This window comes from Aquarana catesbeiana, linkage group LG04, assembly GCF_042186555.1.
Source record: "Aquarana catesbeiana isolate 2022-GZ linkage group LG04, ASM4218655v1, whole genome shotgun sequence".
Classification (NCBI taxonomy): Eukaryota; Metazoa; Chordata; class Amphibia; order Anura; family Ranidae; genus Aquarana; species Aquarana catesbeiana.
Genome location: NC_133327.1, coordinates 67,898,540 through 67,922,092, shown reverse-complemented (window position 1 = coordinate 67,922,092; position 23,553 = coordinate 67,898,540). Strand labels below are relative to the sequence as shown.

The 23,553-nt window shown below is 41.2% G+C and overlaps 1 protein-coding gene across 9 annotated transcripts in view; it reads right to left on the bottom strand.

The window, feature by feature from the left end:
* Nucleotides 1–23,553, bottom strand: part of ITSN2 (intersectin 2) — a 272,629-nt gene that overhangs the window by 135,034 nt on the left and 114,042 nt on the right. For 8 of the 9 annotated variants that reach the window (XM_073625291.1, XM_073625295.1, XM_073625289.1 and 5 more), the window contains 5 exons: nt 22,217–22,307; nt 17,218–17,360; nt 11,673–11,736; nt 4,757–4,894; nt 174–253 (listed from right to left, as the gene is read on the bottom strand). In XM_073625291.1, coding sequence (XP_073481392.1) covers nt 174–253; nt 4,757–4,894; nt 11,673–11,736; nt 17,218–17,360; nt 22,217–22,307 — 516 coding nt within the window. Of the gene's footprint in view, nt 1–173; nt 254–4,232; nt 4,387–4,756; nt 4,895–11,672; nt 11,737–17,217; nt 17,361–22,216; nt 22,308–23,553 lie in introns of those variants that run through there. The other variant, XM_073625296.1, reaches the window with a different exon arrangement.

Genomic DNA, 23,553 nt, shown 5'->3' with positions numbered 1-23,553 from the left:
TAATTGCATTTGACATGCAGGCACCTTGGCAAGGCCTTTCACACACAGAGAAGAGGAGCCAAATACTATAGAATGTGCACAAACGTCACCTATCATTGTATCTCTAAAGTGATTAGGCCTGAATACATGATCAGCCATAGAAAGAAGTTAAAAAGAAGGTTATCTAGATTCACCTGGTGTCTTCTTCTGAGGGGGTTCTTCTTCCTGCATCTTATAGTAGGTTGGCAGCGTTCCATTAATGGGATCAGAACCACTAAAAAGAGATAAAACCAAATAAACAAGATTCTGAAAACATCAATATCTGCTGTAGAATATGCATAAATAAGTTAAATTTTAAGTTGGGTAAGTAAACGGATGATCAAAACGGATATTCACTGTAAAATATTAGTTCCTTATTTAATAGTTCATGTTTGTAATGTGAAAAGACAAACCCTTCCTACAGCTTTTGTATTAATCATGAACGGAAGCTGCAAGTAAAGATTTCAAAATACAACATCAAATAGGTACAGACGGTGATATAAAACACGGGAAACATTACCATAGTGCCCTATACTACATCCTTGCATTATACTCCGCACCCACAGCGAAGGTCCGCGTAAATGGCCACCTATCGAATGCCTTCTCTATCACATATGGTAGACATCAGGGATGCCCCCTTTCTCCTCTAATTTTTGTCCTCACTCTTGAGCCCCTACTCTGGCGTCTCAGACTGAACCCGGATATCAGAGGCATCCTTATTGCAAAACAAACACAAAAGTTGGCTGCCTTTGCCGACTGATCCTCTTATTCTTCTCCGAACCGCTTATCACATTACCTAGCCTACTTAAAGACTTTACCACATTCAAACTCCTAACTAATCTACAGATCAGCTTCTCAAAATCTGAAGCTTTGAACGTCTCATTGCCACAGGATGTCCTTAATGTCAGTCAAACTTCCCATTTAAATGGAGTCGAGATACGATCACATACCTAGGTATCCAATTGCCCTCTAAACTCACAGATTTATACTCTAAAAACTTTCTCCCCTTATTACAAAACATACATCATGACCTTAAGTCATGATCCACTGGTCTGTACCCCTGGTTTGTCAGAGCAGCAATTGTGAAAACAAATATCCTACCGAGAGTACTATACCTACTACAAATCACACTGATAAAACTTCCAACTACATTTTTCTCATCATTCAGAGAGCCTGTACAGCCTTTTTATGGGGCACTTCTCGTCCCAGATGACGAGAAGTCCACTGTCCACACAGAACAATTTTTTCATAGAGGCCGTCTTACTCTGCAATCACTTTCTTCCCAGATGATAAATCGGTCGTTCCCATTCTGGTCCTACATCCAAATTCGACACTTTGACAGATCCCAACCCAGAACCGACTGGTCCCGACAGCTTACACCATTCAAATCAATTTGTTTAAGACAACAACCCCAAAGTCACCTAATCTCTGACATATATGCAATGCTTTTTGCCGACCATGACCCTAAATCTAATGTAGCAAGCTGCAGATGGGAACAAGAACTATCCTTAGATCTCTCAAAACCTGAGTGGGAAAATATCTACACATAAATTCACAAGGGAACAGTAAACATCTACATGCAAGAAAACCAATTCAAAATCTTTTCCAGATGGACAGGACTCCCCTTAAGCTACATAAAATTTGACCAACAATCTCACCCCAGTGCTGGTGTTGTAATGAAGAGTTGGGATCGCTTTTGCACATCTGGTGGTCCTGCCCTCAAATACAACCATTCTGTACAGAAGTTCACCGTCTCACAAATCAAATCACCGCACAATTTCTGCTGCACCACTCCACAATGCCAAAAAAGACATACCTATGCTCTTTAGCCACGCATCTTGTGAATGCAGCCAGGTTATGCATCCCAGCTCGATAGCAATCCTCGTATTCACCAGACCATTGCAGACTGGTTTAAATGGATAAAAAAATTGCAGAAATGGAGGAATTGTACATCAAGCGAAAGAAAGATACCTCCTCTAAATTATTGGACACATGGTCCTGTTGGTTGCATTTCATCACGACAGATGAATACAAGAGGCACCTAGCATAGCTGTCCACTCACAACTCGGGCGAGAGAGGATGGGAATTAGTGTCCCCCTCTCTCACACTTGCCCTCACCTTCAAAGGCCACTTACAGCACCCACACCCCCAGCTCAACCCCTATTTCTTCACTAGTTCCTCCTTCCATTTTTATCCTTACATCTTCCCTCTTACATGTTCAATTTAAACCTACAAAAGGAGCCATGACTGTCTTTCCTTAGGCCCAAAGTCCCCCAATTACAAAAAGTTTGATATGTTACACTATGGGCCTTGAAACAAGAGATTTTTCTTTGTATTTTATTTTATACTGGTTTGCTTGCTATACACAGTTTGATCAATGCCTTGTAACAGGATTACCAGATGTATTACACTAGTACCATTGTGTGTGCCATACTATACTTTAAACAAGATACCTTCCACTGTTCATTGTTACTACAGCGGCTGCATCCACAACCATGTTTATTGCTGTATACTTTCTCTTAAAACTCAAGAAAAATTGATTGGAAAAAAAAAATAAAAACAAGACCCCAGAGGCAGGCTGCTTCCTACGCGCTGGGCTGTCAGTTCTTTGTTGGCAATCCAAAGCACATCCAGTGTTCTTTTCAAGCCTGCCCATCGCAACTGTCACAAATATACAGTGGAGCGTATACAGTATAATATTAGTCTCAAACTTAGTGATTAAATAGAGGGGAGGTAGTACATTTTTACAACAGGGCTCATGTTATCTTCTAACGGGTTGTGGTGTATTGTAAAGGTGACTACACAGAGTTTGATGTTTAACATTCAAATTTCAGATGCAATTGGTGCTGGTAGGTTTGAAAGTGCTGGCACCAAAGTAACATGAGTGCTTCAAGGCGGCTAAGGTAAAGGGGCACGGAGCAGAGGCACATCACATGGCACCTCTACCAGTTACCAAGTACAGGTTACATGTCCCTTTTGTCTATTCTCTGGTGAAACAGAATTCACATTACTAAGCACGCAAATATTTTGCAAATATGCCTACAGGGGAAAACAAAATGTTAAGCTACAATGAAAATGAATATGAGGTTATATATTATCTGATTACAATACTGCACACTAGAGCAGTTTGCTTGCAAGAACATTTTATGCATGCAGTCATACTGAATGGAAACATACATATTTTTCTTCTAAGTGCAACAACCAAGAGAAAGTGAGAAGGTTGAAAGAGTATACAGAAGTATGTTTTACTACAAGGTAGCTAGATATCACTGGGTATTACCTGATTTTCCTCATACACCCAGTACAGCTCACATAGTTACAGCTGTGTATTAGGTGCTAGTGTACCTACCTTGCCCTTCCTGTACAGCCCATGTAGTTACAGTTCTGTATTAGCTGCTAGTGTACTTACCTTGCCCTTCTCATACCCCCTGATATGGCCCATGTAGGTATAGTTATTTATTTTTTATTTATTTCAGGTACTTATATAGCGCCGTCAATTTATGCAGCGCTTTACATATACATTCACATCAGTCCCTACCCTCAAGGAGCTTACAATCTAAGGTCCCTAACTCACATTCATACATACTAGGGACAATTTTAGACAGGATCCAATTAACCTACCAGTATGTCTTTGGAGTGTGGGAGGAAACCGGAGTACCCGGAGGAAAGCCACGCAGGCACAGGGAGAACATGCAAACTCCAGGCAGGTAGTGTCGTGGTTGGGATTGGAACCAGCGACCCTTCTTACTGCTAGGCGAGAGTGCTACCCACTACATCACTGAGCCGCCCATATGTAGTAACTGCTAGTGTACTTTTCCCCCTCCTTATACACTCAGTACCGCTCACATAAGTACAGCTGTGGATTAGCTGCTAGTGTACTTACCTTGCTCTTAAACACCCAGTACAGCCCATATAGTTATAGCTTTGTATTAGCTGCTAGTGTACTTGCCTTGCCCTTCTCATTCTCCCTCCACAGCCAATGTAGTTACAGCTGTGTACTAGTTTCTAGTTTACTCCTCATACAACCAGTACAGCCCATGTAGTTACAGCTGTGTATTAGATGCCAGCGTACTTATTTTGACCCCCTTATACACCCAAGTACAGCCCATGTAGCTTTAATCTGTATTAGCTGCTAGTGTACTTACCTTACCCTTCTCATACCCCTGGCACAGCCCATGTAGTTACAGCTGTGTACTGGCTTCTAGTTTACTTACCTTGAACTCCTCATACACCCGATACAGCCCATGAAGTTACAGCTGTTTATTAGATGCAAGCATACTAATTTTGACCCCCTCTTACACCCAAGAACAGCCCATGTAGTTAGAGCTGTGTACTGCCTGCCTTATACTTATCTCCTGACTCTGCTGCATCTTTACAGAAGCGATTGGCATCATTTAAAAGGAAGTTCCATCTTATCAGGACTTTTTGCTGTGCTGGAGTTCCGTTACCAGAGTCTGAACACTACAGATAAACTGCAGGAGAGACCACTTGCTGTCTTGTGACAGAGCAGAGATGTAACTATACCCACACAAAAAAACAATCCACACCACACTGGTAGCTTTATTGACCGGTATCCAAAACTGGCACTGGTAGAATATATGCATAAAACGGTGGTAGCAACTGAACTACAAGAGATTGCATGAGGAGGACAAATAAGGGGTTAGTACCCCTAAAAACAGCTTGTCACTATTTTAATAATATACAAAGAAGAAGAAAAAAAAGATAATTGAGAACATACCGGAATGTAGGGGGCACTAGATCTTGGGGCAGAGTAAGTGGGAGAGGCTGGCCGGCTTTTGCCATGTCAGTTAGATGCATGGCTAACACAAACTCATCTGCTTTCAGTTTTCCATCTCGATCAACATCTGCAAGAGACCTAGCAGAAGGGAAAAAAAAGAAGGCAATTATATTCTATTTTATAATATTACAAATTCCCAGTATCAACAGTATCAGAGTAAATGTGTACTGTAACTGTGCAAGTATCTACGGCACTCCATACTCCCCCTTCCTTTTGCTCCACCACTTTGCTCAGGCACTGAAATCGAAGAGCAGGATACCTTGGTGCTCACACATGGCTAAGTACTCTCTCCATCTCCATATGACAACACTGGGTGAACCAGCTATCAATCACCAAGTACCAGTTGTTTCACACGGGTGGAAGGGGAGGGAGTCGCATGCTCCCTATACTCTGTACCAGGCATTTCATCTTATTCCTGGTATACAACAGAGTGGTAGGGGTGCAGGAGGGTGAAAGGAAGATATGAGTGTGGAGATACAGAGAGTAGTGAACTTGTTGACAAGTCAGAGGCACCCAAGCAACTAGCATTTTAATATAGCCAGCAATGGCAGACCTTATATTTTTTAGTCCAGAAAGGGACAGCATAGTGTGCATAAGTGAACAAACATTTAATTATTCCAGCGTCTTACATTTTTTTAGACTCACATTATACAATAAAAAACCTAGAATATTCACTTCAATTATCCAATCATAAGAAAAGCTAAATTTCTGTCCACTTTGAATGCCCCTATTCCTGAAAAGGCCTATACACTCACTGGCCACCTTATTAGGTACCTCTGTTCAATTGCTTGTTACACAAATTGCTAATCAGCCAATCACGTGGCAGCAACTTCAAAGAATTTAGGCATCTAGACGTGGAGAAGATGAATTGCTGAAGTTAAAACCAAGCATCAGAATGGGGAAGAAAGAGGGAGGATTTAAGTGACTTTGAACGTGGCATGGTTGTTGTTGCCAAATGGGCTGGTCTGAGTATTTCAAAAACTGCTGATCTACTGGGATTTTCACACACAACCATATCTAGGGTTTACAGAGAATGCTCCAAATAAAGAGAAAATATCCAGTGAGTGGCAGTTGTCTGAAGGAAAATGCCTTGTTGATAGCAGAGGAGAATAGGCAGACTGGTTTGAGATGATAGAAAGGCAACAGTAACTCAAACAACCACTCATTACAACCAAGTTATGCGGAATACCATATCTGAACGCACAACACATCAAACCATGAAGCAGATGGGCTGCAGCCCAAGACCACACCAGGTGCCACTTCTGTCAGCTAAGAACAGCAAACTGAAGCTACAATTCGCACAGGCTCACCAAAACTGGACAACAGAGGATTGGAAAAACATAACCTGGTCTGAGGAGTCTCAATTTCAGCTGCAACATTCAAATGGTAGGGTCAGAATTTGGCATAAACAACATGAAAGCATGGCTCCATTCTGCTTTGTATCAACGGTTCAGGCTGGTGGTGGTGGTGTAATGGTGTGGGGGATATTGTTTTGGCACACTTTGGGCCCCTTGGGGTACAAATTGAGCATCATTTAAATGCCACGGCCTACCCAGAGTATTGTTGCTGACCATGTCCCTCCCTTTATGACAGGAGTGCAAAAGGGGGTCCAACCCGGTACTAGCAAAGTGTACCTAATAAAGTGGCCGGTGTGTGAGTCATTTAGGCACATATTTATTTTCTTCTCAGCAGTCTTGAAGGTGTCCACTTAAGTCCCCCAGCACTGTTGCTTTCTAGTATGCATATGACATGATGCATCCAAAGAAACACAGCACAAAGCGAAGCAGGTCAAACGTAGCCCAAGACTATAACTGAACAGTACACAAGGCAATTCAGAGGTTGTGTTTGACCTACTTTGCATTGCGCTACATTTCTTTGTACACAGCATGTCCTATCAAGGTGCAAGCAGACAAAGCCGGTCAAGTGCAGCCTTTTCTTGTCAATTGCTGCGTCTGCCATTAAAGCGCATGTAAGCACAGGAAAATGCAGCATCTGAAAAGAATGCCCATCATCAAGTGATTTGCGGAGAAGCCATAATGACTCCCCAATGAGAAAGAGGAGACAAGCTAACTGCCTACCAGTGTGCAGGAATCTAAGAAAGGCCATAATCTGTAGGATGTGGAACTTTTATATTTTAAATATCACAAGGTTAAAGAGAGGATCGTATAAATCTGCAGGTCACATGAAATCTCCTCTATATGTGTACAAACTTTTGCTTTCCAGTTCTCTACATTTTTTTTTTTTTTATTTTGTTGCTATAAAACACTCCTGATTAGCTGGCTGCATTTTGTCGCAGAGCGCCTCCTCTCTGCCCAGATAAAAGTTCTGTTATTTGTACATAGCTCTGCAGAAAACAGCAAAGGATTTCCCTAAACACAGCCTGCCTTCCTTCCTTTGTTTCTAATCACATCTTCCAGGGTATGTGACTTTGCCTGCTTACATCCGGTCTCATGACTTCGGCTTGCCTTTTATTGCTGCTTACTTGAACAAACAGAAGACGTTCTCTGTTATTAGAAATATAGTACTTGTGTGTGATGCCGGGAGGCTCTTGTATAGTGGAGGCCACAGGTGGGGACAGCAGTATGCCACTGATATTCTCTGCGAACTATTCAGTCTTTTTTAATAAATCAAAGAGTTTTAATAAAACAGACCTCACTATTTTGCTTTACATGCATCTAAAGGGACACTTACCTCTACCTACCCTGCTTCCTAGCAGCACTTACCTTTCCTTCACCTCCCTCAGCTCTGTTCAGCTTCAGGGGCAAAGTCCCTAATCAATACTTGCGGGTATCGCTGAGCATGTGATTTGCTCCCAATTTATCACGTGGCAGCACTGTTGCCTGGCAATTGGTCCAGCCATGTCACATGAGCTAGGGCGAAGAGCCTTCTGTGTAAGCTCTGAAAGTCAGAGTTTACACAGGGTTTTCTTCCTTCTCTCCCAACAGCTTAATGGCACAGTATGGGAGCAAACTCAGGCTGGCCAGAGACCCAGTGGGTTGAACGAAAAAAAAAAGAAGACGACTCGATTCCCTCATCCACACATTGTGTCGCTTGTAGCTATATTTGCCTTTTCCACAGCCAATCCGGTCTGGTCCCTGGCTGAGCTGTCTGCAGTGGCTTCAGTGTGTAGAAGAGCCAGCTGACAATGGAAGCCCAATATTAAGTCTATAGGTGAGGTCACTTCCCAGCCACTGTCAGCTTTCTCCTGCACACAAAGGGTGCCGTTGGAGACCGACCAGAGCACCATCAGAATAGGTAAGTACACTGAGGGGAAAAAGTATTTGATTCCCTGCTGATTTGGTACGTTTGCCCACGGAGAAAAAAAAAAAAAAATTATCAGTCATAATTTTAATGGTAGGCTTATGTTAACAGTGAGAGACAGAACAACAACAAAAATCCAGCAAAAATTATAAATTGATTTGCATTTTAATGAGTGAATTAAGTATTTGATCCCAAAATCAGCAAGATTTCTGGCTCCCAGGTGTCTTCTATACAGGTAACGAGCTGAGATTAGGAGCATTCTCTTAACCTCCCTGGCGGTTTTCCCGAGTGTGGCTCGGGGTTAAATTTCAATACCATTAGCGGTAACCCTGAGCCACACTCGGGATTGCATTGCAGGATCCTGGTGCAGTGTACTTACCTTGTCCCCTGGATCCTGCGATGTCCCCCGGCTGTGTCCGTGGGCTCCATCCTCCGCCTGATGCCTCTGTGTGACGGTCTCAGTTCGCTGCGAGCGTCGCAATGCACTGGGGCGGAGCCCAGCGGCAAATTCAAAAAATTTAAAAATCATAATACATACAGTAAACTAAAATCTTATAGATTACATTACTGTATGAAATTATTTCACATCCCTTTTGTCCCCAGTGCTTTGCCCAATGCCCTGCATGCAGTTTTATATGATACATACTGTTCTTTCTGCCTGGAAACTGGAGATTGTCCACAGCAACCAAAAAGTGTCCCTTTACGTCAAAAGTGGTTTTAGACCAGCTAGAAAACAGCGATAGTAAATTAGAACACTTGCAGAATTGAGTGATAGTGAATTGTGTGGAAATTAATTTTTTTATTATATTATTCTTTTTATAATTATTTATATTTATTATATTATAATTTCTGATTTTGTGTTTCAAACTGTATCATATCTGGGATATCTACTAGACTCTTGTTTGGACAGATTTAAGTGCGTTATTGCTAAGAATTACAGGCCTACAATATAAAACGCCAAATTTCTATGCAAAATAATTGTACCGCTTTGAGACGCAAAAATCTGACATAATCATACCGCCAGGGAGGCTACAGGGAGACACCTGTCCACAGAAGCAATCAGATTCCAAACTCTCCACCATGGCCAAGACCAAAGAGCTGTCCAAGGGTGTCAGGGGCAAGATTGTAGACCTACACAAGGCTGGAATAGGCTACAAGATCATCGCCAAGCAGCTTGGTGAGAGGGTGACAACAGTTGGTGTGATTATTCACAAGTGGAAGAAACACAAAATAACTGTCAATCTCCCTCGGTCTGGGGCTCCATGCAAGATCTCACCTTGTGGAGTTTCAATGATCATGAGAACGGTGAGGAATCAGCCCAGAACTACACAGGAGAATCTTGTCAATGATCTCAAGGCAGCTGGGGACCATAGTCACTAAGAAAACAATTGGTAACACACTAGGCCATGAAGGACTGAAATCCTACAGCGCCTCTGCAAGGTCCCCCTGCTCAAGAAAGTACATATACAGGCCCGTCTGAAGTTGGCTAATGAACATCTGCATGATTCCGAGGAGAACTGGGTGAAAGTGTTGTGGTCAGATGAGACCAAAATCGAGCTCTTTGGCATCAACTCAACTCGCCGTGTTTGGAGGAGGAGTTCTGCCTATTACCCCAAGAACACCACCCTCACCGTCAAACATGGAGGTGAAAACATAATGCTTTGGGGGTGTTTTTCTGCTAAGGGGACAGGACAACTTCACTGCATCAAAAGGGACAATGGATGGGGCCATGTAACGTCAAATCTTGGGTGGGAATCTACTCCCCTCAGCCAGGGCATTGAAAATGGGTCGTGGGTGGGTATTCCAGCATGAAAATGACCCAAAACACCCAGGCAACAAGGGAATGGCTCAAGAAGAAGCACATTAAGGTCCTGGAGTGACCTAGCCAGTCTCCAGATCTTAATCCCATAGAAAATATGTGGAGGGAGCTGAAGGTTCGAGTTGCCAAACTTCTGCCTCGAAACCTTAATGACTTGGAGAGGATCTGCAAAGAGAAGTGGGACAAAATTACTCCTGAGATGTGTGCAAACCTGGTGGCCGACTACAAGAAACGTCTGACCACTAACTGCCAACAAGGGTTTTGCCATCAAGTACTAAGCCTAGGTTCACACTGACTGTGGGTTAGAAATCATGTGAGTTCAGCTGAACTCGCACAATTTCAAACTGGCAATGCAGTCCGACTTCAGGGGCGATTTGACAGACATCTGTGTGGTTTCCTGCACAGATGTCTACACAAATCGCTCCCCAAAGTCGCCAATAGTAGTACAGGAACTACTTTTGGGAATTGGGACGGTGCCATTACCGGCAATAGCCACTGATTCGGCATGTGATTTGACATGTCAAACTGCCCCAATGTTTACCTGGGCTAAGTCATATTTTGCAAAGGGGTCAAAGACTTTTTTTCACTCCATAAAATGCAAATTAATTGATAACTTTTTTGAAATGCATTTTTCTGGATATTTTTGTTGTTATTCTGTCTCTCACTGTTAAAATAAACCTACCATTAAAATTATAGACTGATCATTTCTTTGTCAGTAGGCAAACGTACAAAATCAGCAGGGGGTCAAATACTTTTTTCTCTCACTGTATAGGGATTATTTCTTTACGGGGCTAGATATATTACATAGATAGATAGATACAGGCTTAAAAGGACAGAGGAGAGCTGCGGATGACGAAGGATGGAGGCATGTTAACAGACCACGCTCAACTGTTATGAGTAAGCGCGAGTGATTTGTGTGAAACGTGTCAATCATTCTCTGTGTTTTTGTTTGGCGTGGTGATAATAAAGAACTGCTAAGATTTTGACTTCGATGTGGTGTGCCACCATCTTCCTTTCTTCAAAGGCTCTATAACAGCAGTGAATAATGTTGCTAAACCTCCAGGGAGTAACATATAAAATATTCACCAATGCATTTAGATCATGGCCACATCCAATAATGCTAGGGACAGGAGTAAAGGAAAATCTTCCCAAGGAACACACACAGAAAAAAAACTGCCATTTTTAACCCTTCACTACTCTATACAAAACAAAAATCTATCTACACTTCAGTAACATTCTATCACCCTGGCAGAGTTGCCTTTTGGATACTTAATATTATTGGGAAAACAATTCAACTGTGCAACGTGATTAAGCAGGCTTTTCACAATGTTCCTGAACAGACTAATGTCATCACATGACTCTGCAAAATCTCTCTGTGACCACTAGAGCAGTTGTCTTGTCACATGACTGCAATCTTCCTCTGTGACAAATACAAAGGTAGGCCCTAATTTATGGCCACTCAGAAGGGGAGGATGCTGGCAGTCATATGGCTTTGGCATGGACACATTTGTAGAATTTACTTACATGAGACATTGATGGGATGCTGAATAATATACCAGTCATGTAGGGACTGTGGTAAGATCTTTGAGTTCAAATTAACTCTTCAAAACAAAGAAAAGACTAACAACCCAGCTACATTCTCTATAATGGAAAATAAATGAAGATATTGCTTGTTGGTACATGATCCCATACATGGGAAAGGTTAGCACCAATTTCTCTAGAGCACAGAACCACAATACGAAAAGTACATGGTTCAAGCATGTTGGTCTATATTACCATATAGTGGCCAGCTGGGTCTGGGAAAGGTTGGATTGTACCAGTGCATTCTTCACTTGAGACCCTGAAAAACAAATGCAGGACATACGTCAGCACTGTTACCAACACAAGGAAAAAAAATCAACTAAATTGTAATAATTAAACAAATGATTGGCCAGCTAGTAAGTAGAATAAAAAAAGAGGACATGATAATAAATAACCATAAAGTGGCCATAGTACTTATGAGCTGTACATGTGTTGAATTGATGGTATTACACGCTACTATCAGGAGATTATTCTGATTCTAGAGGTCTCCCTGACAGTTTAGTGAATCAGTAAATTGGTGGGGATGCAGAATGGTCAGGCATCCTGGAGTGTTGAGATCTGCACTGGAAAATTGCTTTTTTTTTTTTTTTTTTTTTAAACAGCTCAAAAGCTCTATTAAACCCAAGGAGTTTCCCTATAACTTGCAGCAGCAATAGAGCTTTTTTTTTGTAAATTGTGGCATATACTGTATATGGTAGATTGTAGAATCTTTAAAGGTAGAGGGATATTAGAAAATGTCATATTATTGTGGTTTATACATAATATTAGGATATGCACCTCACAATTAGGGGGTGCACATGCAATCATTGTTGCTGTCTAGGCCAGATTATGTTGTTCTCCTTAATGCTGCCCATACATGGATCAAATTTTGCCAGTTCAGCAGGGACCGGCCGAGATTCGATCCATGTGTGAGCAGGCTGATTAGGCACAACCAGCCTGTCTGATTTTTCTACATGTGACTACTGCCGGTGGCTATAGCTCCTAACAATAATTATTGTGATCTGCCAGCCTTAAAGGGTCCCTGCCCCCCCCCCACCACCACCACTTCCCCAACCAAAACACAAAAGCCCTGCGGGAATCAGCAATTTACTTTCCTTCTACCTGGAAGAAAAAAAATCGAGTCATCTATGGGCTACTTAAAGCAGTTGTTACCCCAACACTTCATATTTCTGATATGTGCCTGCTGTACTATGCACTTGTATGAGAACGTATACGGTTCTCTTTGTAAAATGTGAGTTGAGATATAGATATATATATAGATATAGATCTATCTATATATATATATATAGATAGATAGATCTATATCTATCTATATATATATATATAGATAGATCTATATCTATATATATATATATAGATAGATCTATATCTATATACATATATATCTATATATATATATATATATATATCTATATCTATATATATCTATATCTATATATATCTATCTATATCTATATCTATATCTATCTATCTATCTATCTATCTATCTATCTATCTATATATATATATATATATATATATATATATATGGTGCATGATTGTTTAATACATTTTTAAAAGGATAAAGGACTATTTCTAGCTTTTACTTTGCATGTAAGTGATGAGTGGAGGGCTCTGGTGAATATCGGGAAGGAGTACTACATGGTGGAATCAGTTGCCTAAGATATACACCAAAGGAAGGAGGAACAAATAAGAGGAATACCCCAGAGAATTAACCACTGTCACATGTGTTTTTATTAAGCCTTAAGGTAAGGGCACACCCGGTAAGGGGTCGCACAAGGAGTGATTTGTCACATGCACAGAGGTGGATCAAAGTAAAGAGCTTCGGTCTATAGCATCTCACCTTTATTCACATGTTTTGGACAATTATATTATCCACATTCACTATAAATTGGACTATTCGTCATTTATTATTAGTTTATAAAAACATTGTTTAATTATTGCATTGATTATTCATATCTTATCACTTCATTTATTTATTTGGCGTTTTATGATTGGGAATCTATGTGGAGTTATGAGCACTTGCACTTTACTGAGGATCAGGAGATTGTACTGAGCACCGTACACCACTATCTACAGTAGGGGGGTCACATATTTCATTTATCAATTATTCATGTTCACTGAGCACTACACTTATTTGGTATTCGTCTTTGTATTTCTTCCTTTGTGTGATATCCATGGTGGTCCTGCTAGTCCCTCTGCTTTCCTATTATAAACTGACTACACTAAGCAGGAGAGCACACACTGTGGTCAGTTCTCTAGCCATGTTGGGAACTCGGTGTGCTCTACTCCAATGATCAGACTTGTGTCATGCCCTCCCACTGCACATCCATTCACTAGTAAGCATTGTGTTCTGCTGCTTCTCCCCCCCCCCCCCCAGCTCTTACACGACTAATAAGAAATAGGGGCAGAGATTTGAAATTACACTTTGCCAAACTCCATGAGTAGAGGTCTGAGACACATCCTTCTTCACACAGCACACAGGAACAGAGCTGAGGATGTCAATCAGCTGGAGATCACTTCCCTGTCACCTTTTTTCTCTTGGTGTCAGGAAAAGTTATCAGAAGTGATTCATGCTGATAAAGGAAGGAAGTGGCAGACAGAAATGACACTTAGTGCTCCGGATTGAGACAAGTACACACTAGAGAGGCATAGGCGTTGTTCAGGTTTCATGCTTGAGGTTCACAACCACTTTAATTTAACATGAACATAGAAATATCCTCACTTTTTCTTCATTACAGTTTATGGAGGTGCTTTGGATACAAAAATCCCTGTAGAACATTTACTTGAATACAAATAAAAGAAACAGTTGGCAATTGGCCATAGACTCAAATATTGGAGTGATTTGAATTATTGATACACTCCCCTATAGACACTGCAAACTGGGAAATAACTAAAACAGAGTGGTAATACAGTGCCTTGAAAAAGTATTCATACCCCTTGAAATTGTTCACACTTTGTCATGATACAACCAAAAACATAAATGTATTTTATTGGGATTTTATGTGATAGACCAACACAAAGTGGCACAGAATTGTGAAGTGGAAGGAAAATGATAAATGGTTTTCCAAATTTCTTACAAATAAATACGTGAAATGTGTGGCATGCATTTGTATTCAGCCCCCTTAAATCAATACTTTGTAGAACCACCTTTCACTGCAATTACATCTGCAAGTCTTTTTGGGTACGTCTCTACCAGCATTGCACATCTAAAGAGTGAAATTTTGCCCATTCTTCAAGCTCTATCAGATTGGATGGAGAGCGTCTGAACAGCAATTTTCAAATCTTGCCACAGATTCTCAATTGGATTTAGGTCTGGACTTTGTCTGGGCCATTCTAACACATGAATATGCTTTGATCTAAACCATTCCATTATAGCTCTGGCTGTATGTTTAGTGACGTTGTCCTGCTGGAAGGTGAACCTCTGCCCCAGTCTCAAGTCTTTTGCAGACTCTAACAGGTTTTCTTCTTACATTGCCCTGTATTTGGCTCCATCCAACTTTTCATCAACTCTGACCAGCTTCCCTGTCCCTGCTGAAGAAAAGCATCCCCACAACATGATGCTGCCACACCATGTTTCACGGTGGGATGGTGTGTTCTGGGGGATGTGCAGTGTTAGTTTTACGCCAAAAAGTTCAATTTTGGTCTCATCTGACCAGAGCACTTTCTTCCACTAATTTGTCGAGTCACCCACATGGCTTCTCGCAAACTGCACATCTTATGGCTTTCTTTCAACAATGTCTTTCTTCTTGCCACTCTTCCATAAAGGCCAGATTTGTGGAGTGCATGACTAATAGTTGTCCTGTGGACAGATTCTCCCACCTGAGCTGTGGATCTCTGCAGCTCCTCCAGAGTTACCATGGGCCTCTTGGCTGCTTCTCTGATTAATGCTCTCCTTGCCCGGCCTGTCAGTTTAGGTGGACAGCCATCTCTTGGAAGGTTTGCAGTTGTGCCATATGCTTTCCATTTCCGCATGATGGATTGAACAGTGCTCCTTAAGGTTTGTTCAAAGCTTGGGATATTTATTTCTATAACCTAACCCTGCTTTAAACTTCTCCATAACTTTATCCCTGACCTGTCTGGTGTGTTCCTTGGCCTTCATGACATTGTTTGTTGACTAAGGTTCTCCAACCAACCTCCGAGGGCTTCACAAAACAGCTGTATTAATACGGAGTTTAAATTATTTACTAGTTAGGTGACTTCTGAAGGCAAGTGGTTCCACTAGATTTAAGTTAAGGGTATCAGAGTAAAGGGGGCTGAATACAAATGCACACCACACTTTTCAGATATTTGCAAAAAATGTGGAAAACCATTTATCATTTTCCTTCCACTTCACAATTATGTACCACTTTGTGTTGATCTATCACAGGGATCCTCAAACTACGGCCCTCCAGCTGTTGCGGAACTACACATCCCATGAGGCATTGTAAAACTCTGACATTCACAGACATGACTAGGCATGATGGGAATTGTAGTTTCTGAACAAATGAATGAGTGAATTGTATAGCGCTACCTATGCGAACTGAATCGCCTCAGGGCGCTTTTTGTCACCGTCGTACATCTGCGGCATAGCGCGGTCCTATACAGAGGGTCCCGACGCGCTTACAAACACATACACAGCGACATACACATATTATGGCAAATTTTTAGACAGGGTCTAATTAACCTACCCTGGAGGGCCATAGTTTGACTCTCCAGGGTAGGTTATCACATAAAATCCCAATAAAATACATTTATGTTTTTGGTTGTAATGTGACAAAATGTGGAAAATATCAAGGGGTATGAATACTTTTTCAAGGCACTGTATATTAGGTGTAACTATAGGAAAAATTACAAAAAGCAACTTGTCAATTGTGTTATTAAAGCAACTTTTGAGTCCCCCTGTAACACAGCTTTATTATCTGTTGATGCTGCCAGTAGATCCATGGCAGGATCAGCGGGGGGGCTCACAAAATCAAACCTTGTTAAAGGCTATTGACAACCTGCATTATATATGCAACTTTTCTGTTTTGCCAATTGTTCTACTTCAAGTTTAAGGAAATCTATAATTTGACTAATGACCAGGACAACTTGTGCAGGCCTTACCATGTGACTTTGCACAAGCTATGTCGATGCTGGGATTATGGTATACCACAGTAAATTAGCTGGAGCCCCATCATACTCTCCAGCAAGTAATTGTACACAAGATTTTAGGTTCTGTGGTAACAAACTGATTTTTGTTTGGTCATTTGGATTGAGATTGAAAAGTAAACCTGGAATTCTCTTTGAAATGCCTCCCATTGTGAATCTACAAAGGCTTCTGAGGTATTTTCTTTCCAACAGTTTGTAATTGCACAATGGCAACCAAGACCTCCAGAATGGCCAAGAGTTCGTTGTAATTCCAGTGGAGAAAGTCAGAAGTCCTTATTCTTGTTCCAAGTTACTGAGTAAAAGCACGAAAGCCAAAGCATAATTTTTAGGAGAGGCCAGCAATGGCAGCCTCTATGTTTCTGCAATGACAGGACTTGTTTAAATAATGCACTACAATTGTGAAACAGTCATTCAGATTGCACACAAGTTTTGCTATGTTGGAAAACATGGATAGTGAAGGGAATCACAGGCATATGCACAGCTGAGTCTTTGTCTGCATTACTGCATACAGTGCCATATGGTAGCAAGGCTACATTCATCTTGGGATAGTAGATGGCAGGAGATGGTTATTAAAACAATGGCACACTTTTTGTACTAAAGCTGGACTCACCGGTCAGGAAACCAATCATGGATTTATCAAGACTGTTAAACTTCTGTCTGTACTTCAGCCTGGCGGCCTGGGGGACAGCCCAGTCCTGGCTACTGGCCTTGGGAGAACTACCAGTCAGCGAAGTGGTAGATGAGGAATTGGAACTAAAAATGAGCAAAAAGACATTGTACATTTATAAATGCCACAAAGCAATTTTAATAAATGCATACTAATGACCATGGGCTCACAACAATGGCTTACACAGAATCTGTGATGCTTCTGTGATATCATATAGCCCATAATGGATTTGTTGCTACTAGCATTATTCTTAACCGATCATATTATACTGATGCAGTATACATTTTGTGAAAGTGAAATTTCTGCAATTTTTTTTCATTTTGAATAGGTGTAAGGGCTAGATCCTCTAACATTTTTACTGCTACATGTGTTAATGTGTCCTAATGGGAAGATTCACCCTATCTATTTCTCTTGTTTACCATTATAATTAAAAGTCAAAGTAAAAGAAAATCATCAAAACACTCAGGCCTCATGCACACTAGCGTATTTTTAAGCTCCTAGAAGCTATTAGCATTTTTTGTTCTGCTCCTAGAAGCTAAATACCGTTATCCTATGTGTCCATGCACACTACTTTAAGCTATTAGCGTTTTTTGAGCTTCAGCGTCTAGAAGCAGAAAAAAAAATGTTTTTGTAGAGTTTTCTGGAGCGTTTCTCCAGCAGAAATGCTCCTAAATGCTCCAAATAGGGTTTGAGCTTTTTTTCCTTTCACTGCAAAAATGCCAATAAAATGCTAATGCTGCTAAAGCACTATTACCAGCTTTTTTTTATCCAGTGAATTTTCCAGAGTTTTTTTTTAGCTTAGTGTGCATTGTTCCTTAGAGTGGAAATAACGAAACAGGGACTCTAGTTCTGGTGACACATAAGGTAACATTTTGATAAAAATACACAATTTCCCAATTGGCTCAATACACACAGGGCCAGTCTAGAGTGGAGTAGAGTATTGCCCCCCTTATGTGTGCAATTTAGTGGATCTATTTTTCCACGTTTCTATTTTGACACATCAGGATTCCCTCTCTTCGGATGCATTTCCTCTTACTCTCTATTTTGGCAATGGAACAGGAAGTGATGGGAAATCTTCCCGATGGGACACAGATGGCAAAAAAAAAACCTGACACGGTTTATAACCCTTCATTACGCTGTTTAAAATGGAAAAAAAAAATTTGCCCCTAGTTACACTTTAAATTATGTTCTACAGAAGTTGTTCAAGATTCTGACTGCGCCATTAGGCACATGACTTTTTAACAAAACAGGATTGTGATTCATATTAAATTTATTATTTACAGGTTAACTACAATAATTGAAAAATCGTCAGTCATTAAAAGCAACTCTTCAAAGCTGGACTCTGTCAAAAAAGCATTGCAAATTTGAAATCCATAAATGTGAACTGTTTTACCTGCCAATATACTAACGATTAATGTTAAGTTCAGCCACTTATATGTTTCACTTATCTCTGTCAAACTGCTCAGGAGGGTGCTACCACTACCTCTATATCTGTTAAAATAAAATAAAAATAAAATATTGTCACTTTGTTGCCCCATCCCCTGGTTCGACAATGAAGGTGCAGCACCGCCCTGATGAGATCATCTTTTTTCTCACCTGTTCTAAGCACCTCTGACCTCTGGAGACCCGATCCTCTGGTCCAGGCACTGCTGGCTGAGGAAATCTACCTGACAATTTACTATGCCTGAACTGTACATGGCTGACAAGGATGAAACATGAAGTTGTTCCCAGGAGAAGTATGCAACCTACCTCTTTTGCTGCAGCAAGACTTCAGGTTCTTCCCTTATGGCTGAAGTATGCCACTGCTGTGGAATTGTGTGACTGAAGCTGGATCTGATGACTCTCCAGTAGGATGTTCCAATGCTGCAGACACATACAAAATGCCTGAAGCTCAAAAATGGTGATCGGGGAGTCAAGTCTCTAGATCAACTGGGTGGCCCAGGATTCCTCAACCTGACAGGCTGGTATCAGTCATGTGGACCCTACAAGCCATCAACCAATGGACAACCGGGTCCTCAGCATACATGTCCCACGATGAAAGAAATGTTGTGTTGCAGAGGTCTGTCTGGAGTGAAACTCTGGACTAGGACTACAATGCAAAACCAGAGAGTCGAATGACTGATGGGCAGGAGTGTTTATATTATTATTATTATTATATTTGATTCCATAGATTCTAAAGTTTCTCCTGTGGAAGAAACACTCCAAATTCCTATAACATCAGGACAGTCAAAAGCAAGTTTGTCCAGTAGAGTCCGCTCCAACTGTTCCCTCAAAGAGATCATCTAAGTATCCCATAATAAGGATCCCGTGTGCTTGCAGCAGGGCTAGTACTGGGGCCAACACCTTGGCGAATACCCAAGGTTCAAATAAAAGGCTGAAGGGCAGGGACACAAACTGGTAGTGCAGGGGTGCCAAATCAAAGTGTAGGAATTGCTGATGCGCTGGAAAGATGTGGATATAAGGCAAGCATCCTTGATGTCCACAGAAGCCAGAAAGTCTACCTGGTGAAATGGGGCGAAGACAGATTTGGAGTATTTCATATAGAATTCAGGACCCATATGAAGACATTCAGAGCTCCGGGACTCAAGATGGCACAGATGTCCCTTTGGGGAGTAAACCCCCTTAAAAGCTGTCTGCTACAGAAAGTGGGGTAATGACACCTTGGCGAAGAAGACCCCAAAAGACTCAATGGAGATCTGCTAATCTGAGCAGTGACACAGGAAGGTTGGAGGCAGGGAACAAAACTCCAGTTTGTAAGTCCTGGGATAGCACTTCCTATACCCATGCATGTGAGAAGCAAGCTGTCCAAATGTCCGCAAAAGTTAACAAATGTCTACCGACTGTGAAAAGTGGGGCGCACCTTCATGGCGAGGAAGGATTGTTTGAGGATTTGTCTTTAAGGTGGACTGGGAGTTAAACTTGGGGGTCTCAATAAGTAGGTCAAGAAACTGGACGTTTAACAGCCAAAGAGGATGAAGGCTTTACAATTTGTTCCTCATGCATCTGCTACTGAATATGGGTGCTTGTGCTGCCAGTAGCATTCTTGATAATTTTATCAAGCGTTGTCCATAGAGACACAGCTCATTGAAGGTCAGGTGGATCAGGTGTTTTTTTTTTTTCAGGTTTGGAATTGACCACTTTTGTGATGCTTCCAATCTCAGTAGAGAAATATCAATAAGAACTGTTGCAAAGAGAAAGTCTGTAAGGTTACAAATGATCCAAGCATGGCAACAGCACTGGCAGCACTGGTGGAAGCAACAGGTTAATCCTCTAGTTTTAGAGTCATGCATACTACATCCATAAGAACCTAAACATGCTCAATTAATTTGGTAGTAGTAGCAGTAGACTAAGTAGTAAAGATTAAGTTCCCCCTTTGACAAAAAATAATAAAAAACGCACTTTTTTTGCATATGGTGACAACTGTTATCCTGGACTGGCCTACAGTTTTTCTGTTTTTTTCTTTTAAGTTGTCAGAGTCCAATCCTTTTGCACCCAGGATTAAAACTCAAATGAATGAGAAAGGAAATACATTTAGCTAAAAAGAATTTAGAATACGTAACATATATTTATATCTTCCTAGAGTCCAGCTTTAAAGTGACTAAAACTTCTCCACAAAAGCTTAAAGCGCTGTTCTTGCAATAGGGAACACTGAATACTTACCTCTCCAGTGGGTGACAAGTCTGAAATCTGTGGTACTTAAGCCATGGGCAGAATCTTCAGATCTGATACACTTCCAGGTGTGGCAAATGCCTGGACTCAAGCTGTGCTCAATGGTCCTTCCAGCTGGCCTCTTGTGTCCTATAGTGACATAGTGGCTAGCAGGCGGAACCACAGCACGTGGTGGAAGACAGAAGCTATCAACACGCTAGAAATTGTTGAACGCTGAAAGCATTGCCAGAGGATTTAGCACTTGGTAAAGAGGTAAATATTCATGGTCTTCTAGTGCTTTCAATTTGTTTTTTAGAAAAAGATCAGAGAGGGGAATTTACTAAGACTGGAGCAGCGGTGCATGGCAATCGAGCAGCTTCTAGCTTTAAGTTTCAAAGCTAGAACTCTCATTCATATGGACGGTGGCTGTGAAATCATGTGACTTCATCTGAAATCGCATGATTTCAAAGCTACGTCAGTGCGACTTCAGGTGCAATTTGGAAGACATCTTTGCGGCTTCATGCACAGATGTCTAATGCAAGTCACACCCGAAATCGTCAAAAGTAGCGCAGGAACTACTTTTTCAAAACGATGTGGCACCGCAAAGTCGGCATCGAACCCATTGGAACGGTGCGATTGCTGGCTATAGGATGTGACTTGTCATGCGATTTGACCTATCAAATCGCATGACAAGTCGCTCCAATGTGAACGAGGGCTAACTGAACAAGCTGAGTCTAGAAGCTGACTGGTTACTACGCAAAGCTGCTCCAGTTTAAGTACATTCCCCTGATAGGGTTGAAATAATGACTTAGAGTTCCACTTTAATTGTTTCTGTTTTTTCTTACCTGTGTACGTATCAATTGTTCTATTTAAATTGTTTGTGCTCCTTTCTTACCTGTGTACGTATCAATTGTTCTATTTAAGTTGTTTGTGCTCCTTTCTTACCTGTGTACGTATCAATTGTTCTATCAATCTGTATCTAGATGGAATTTGGAACTGCTGAATAATCATTACATGTTCGCTGATGAGAAACTCTTTGTACCTTAACCTCATTTGGTAATGCCGATAAGATTACTGCTTTTGGAACTGCCTATAAAAGAAGTAAAGGGAGCAGTCCTTTTGGGGATGCTCAGAACTGTGATACAGACATACCTGACTCCGTGTCATCTTTCTTATAGAAGCAATAATTTGGCAAAGCAATATAAACTATAAGCAACTTGTTTAAAAGTTGAACCTAACACCCCCCAGAGTCACTATACACTACTGTTTAATGCACACAGACAGAGATTCATACCTGCTGGAGGCCAGGTCTATGAGAGATTGAGTCTTCTGCATGCTGCTGAATCCTCCGGTCATTAGAGAGAGTGAGCTGTTATGGGGCAGTGCTGAAACACATTCATACATTAACAATGAGATATATTCACATACATGGCCCAGCATGTAACCGATATCACAGAATATTTCACAGCAAGCTGCTTCCAGGTTAAGCCCCCTTTTAAATTACAGCAAGCGACACGACTGCAACATAAGCTGGGGATATTTGTATGTCGGTAGCAAAGCAGGTCTGGCACTGACAAGCCCAAAGTTATTATTCATGTGCCGGCACTGCAAATGATTTTGTAGTATGGGCACAAAGCGGCTATTTTATCATTATGGAACAGGTTGGGATGTAAAGTGCTGACTAACAAGCTACAGACTTGTAAATTTGCAGTGATAATGCCGATACCAACACCCCACCTGTAGTGCAATCAGGCACAGACTACATAAAAATAGTAGTAAAGTCCATTTGTTTATGTTTTACCTAAAGGTAAGCCTACAACCACTTCCAGACCAGGCCTTTTCTGGCACTTGTTTACATGTAACAATCAGTATTTTTTGCTAGAATATTACTCAGAACCCCCAGACATTATATATTTTTAAAGCAGAGGCCTAGAGAATAACATGGTGGGTGTTGCAAATTTTTACCACGGGTTGCAGGAAAGAAATTCGCTCAATTCCCCCATCAACACAGACAGTATTGATGCGACAATCCCCCCTGCCGCGCCATGGAGACACAGTGATCATTGCTAGCGGTTATAGCAGCACTATATAATCACAGGTAAAAGCCAGCATGCTGGTTGTACCAAAGTTGATCGATCGATTCAGCCTGCCCATACATGGTTTGAAAGAGCTACGATTCAAACTATGTTTTTTTTTAATCTTCCAGTTTACTACCACTTTAAAGTGAAACTCCACTCAGAGCTCAGGAACAGTGTAGCATTGTTGCCACATTAGGTGAACTTCACTGGTAGTATCAATGGCTATTTGTAGGACTTTGTAGAGGGACTAAAAATACAATGTGCTGGCAGCATATTTTTTAATGGGATGCCACTTTAAAGCTGAACTCCAGGAATTCAGCCACTTTGTACAATGTTCTGGATTACTAGGGGTAAAGTAAAACAATGTGCGTGCCACCTCTTTAATTGACATTTTTTATTTTTACCAAGTACAGGCAGCATAGCCATTGCTATAGTTCCAGTGCTTCAATGCTGGACCTTCTGGTCTCAGCTACTGCAGCTGCAGAGTCGCATCCGGTCCTGCGCTCCTCCTGCCAATCACATACAAAATACAAAGGCTCCTGTGAATGGAGAG